Source organism: Mesitornis unicolor, unplaced genomic scaffold (genome assembly GCF_000695765.1).
Source record: "Mesitornis unicolor isolate BGI_N332 unplaced genomic scaffold, ASM69576v1 scaffold45198, whole genome shotgun sequence".
NCBI classification, from domain to species: domain Eukaryota; kingdom Metazoa; phylum Chordata; class Aves; order Mesitornithiformes; family Mesitornithidae; genus Mesitornis; species Mesitornis unicolor.
The window spans coordinates 2,929-5,506 of record NW_010202004.1 but is presented as its reverse complement, the minus strand read 5'-3'; the positions used below and the strand labels follow the sequence as shown (position 1 = coordinate 5,506).

At 36.4% G+C, this 2,578-nt stretch overlaps 1 protein-coding gene across 1 annotated transcript in view; it reads left to right on the top strand.

Annotated features, from left to right (window-relative positions):
- Window positions 1-158: 158 nt before the first annotated feature.
- LOC104545193 (SUN domain-containing protein 1-like) overlaps window positions 159-2,578 on the top strand; it is a gene marked incomplete at its 5' end in the record, with an annotated part of 3,925 nt that continues 1,505 nt past the window's right edge. The window contains 4 exons of the mRNA XM_010190261.1: window positions 159-410; window positions 929-1,013; window positions 1,531-1,646; window positions 2,108-2,275. Of these exons, the coding sequence (XP_010188563.1) occupies window positions 159-410; window positions 929-1,013; window positions 1,531-1,646; window positions 2,108-2,275 (621 nt within the window). The remainder of the gene's footprint in view (window positions 411-928; window positions 1,014-1,530; window positions 1,647-2,107; window positions 2,276-2,578) is intronic.

Sequence of the window (2,578 nt, the reverse complement as noted above, 5' to 3'; positions counted from 1 at the left end):
GTATATATGTATGTATATGTGTATATATATAGATATAAAACTATATTTATATCTATCTATATAAAAAACTATATCTATAAAACTATATCTATATATATATTACTTAATGGTTCATAAAGACTAATAATTTCTATTATAACTCTAATGGTTTGTACTAGGTAGATGCCCAGGTCAAAGAATCTGTCAAGCTAATGCTTTTTGGTGATCAGCAAGACTTTCCCAAATCACTTCTCCAATGGCTTACATCCAATTTTGTGAGCAAAAGTGATCTGCAGACTTTGCTGCAGGACCTAGAGATGCAGATCCTCAAGAATATTACTCTTCACATGTCTGTTACAAACCAAAAACTAACATCTGAAGTAGTAACAAATGCTGTGGCTAATGCAGGGATTTCTGGAATCACGGAAGCGGTGAGTGAGTTTAAGTTCTCAAAAGTTTAACTAAAACTGTAAAGAGTCCTTCTGTAGGCATTTATTGGAGCATGACTATCAATATAAATGTTAATTATTTTAAGAGATGTCAGGAACTTTAACTGAAATGGAGAGAGCTACAGAAAATGCTTTATCAAGTGTATACTTACAGCATTGCTTGTTGTCTGTTTTGAACTTTAGTGTTTTATCAAATTATGCTATCTTGAAAATTGAAGAATTCCCAAGAAACAAGTATAGCAAAGAAATGCAGCTCAGGGTCTTGGAAATGTGAGGGGAAGAATGCAACTTTTGAAGAAAACTCCAGTTAAGATGCAGTATGAATTTGTATTTTAAGACAGACAACCATGCATTAAAACAAAAGGCTTTCAAAGGCTTGTGATAGAGTGCAGCATCTCAAAGATGCTTGCAACTCCATAGATGTGTGAGCATCAATTATTTTATCACTTGATATTAATAAAATCTCTTTGTATTCTCCTTTTCTATGTATACATCTGTAGCAAGCACAGATTATTGTAAACAACGCACTGAAACTCTACTCTCAAGACAAGACTGGTATGGTGGATTTTGCCTTGGAATCTGGAGGTAAATAGTAGAGGAGACACCATTTTTACTATTCATGTTACAGTACTTACTGAGAATCTTAATTTTAAGACTAAAGGTTAGTAGAGCATCCTTGTGTGTTGCCTGATCATCAGACTGCTGCAATCTATGTGTGTTGTTTTACAGGGTTATGTATCAGCCTAGGTGTGCACAGACAGGGTAGAATTATTCTTCTAAGCATGTGTACAACTGGATAATAGAGAACAACAGATGTGTTTGTGTGGGGTGAACTCTTTAGGGAAGAAAAGTGTATTTTTCAGCCCTCTTAAATTTAAAACTTTAAAATGTTCCTAAAATAACTTTGTACTTGATAGAAGCAGCACAGTATCCCCAGGAAACTATTAGACTTCAGCAGTATCTTTCATTTTATATTTTTTCTGAGGAAAATAACTGGTATATTCATTAAGCTTTGTACAAATCTTTGCCTTAAAAGTCTTCAGGAAGAAATTAGTAACTTCTTCTAATGTGATATATCCTTTTTTTCTTTTTTTTTCTTGAGGTGGCAGCATTCTGAGTACTCGCTGCTCTGAAACCTATGAGACCAAAACAGCATTGATTAGCCTCTTCGGAATTCCTCTGTGGTACTTCTCTCAGTCTCCCAGAGTGGTGATTCAGGTAATTAAAGTCTGAGTAAACAGATTCAGCAATGTTATTTTGTGTTGAGTGGTTTGGATTGTTTTTTGGATGCTGGGATGCATGGGTGCTTTGAACTATGGTCCCAAGAGTGGGATTCTTCTGTTCCTGGGCATTGCTTAAGTCCTACTCTGGGAAAATTAAGGCCCTTATAGGAGGTTTGTGTGGTGCACTGGACTTCTGCAAAGTGTGAGAACTGGGAGGGTTCCTGTTGAGAAGTAATCTCAGGGTGGGTCTTCAAAACACTGCTGGTAGTTCAGGTGGTTGTGCTGTCTTCCTGAAGAGTCCTACCAAATTATTTTCTGCCACTCACTATCTAAGACTGTCTCTTATAATTCAGAGTTCATTATAATTCTTTATTACAAAAAATCATTACAAGATGCTGGTGGTGGTGGTGGTGGTGTTTTGTCTCATCCTGTTCTCTCCCCTTTCCTCCTGTCTAGCCGGACATGTATCCAGGGAACTGCTGGGCGTTCAAAGGATCACAGGGGTATCTTGTAGTTAGACTCTCAATGAAGATCTATCCAACTGCCTTCACAGTGGAACACATACCAAAAACACTTGCACCAAGAGGAAATATCACCAGTGCTCCTAGGAATTTTTCAGTATATGTAAGTCTGTCTCTGAACTTAAGTTGATGTTTGTATGCATAAAGAATATTTGTGTTCTGTACTTTGGAAAATAATGACTTGAGGGAAAAGATTATAAACTGTTTCAGTCGTTGCTCTTAAAATTGCTTATATTTTTTTAATGAGCTTTGAGATCAGGAGTAAGAAGTGTTAAATAATAATTTGGGGGGAGTTGTTCTTTTGCTTTATGCAGTAGTAAACATTCTGGAGGGAGAAGATGGTTTTTAATTTAGTACAGGTTTTTCATACACTTAAACTGTTCCACCCTTCCTCCACTCCTCCCTC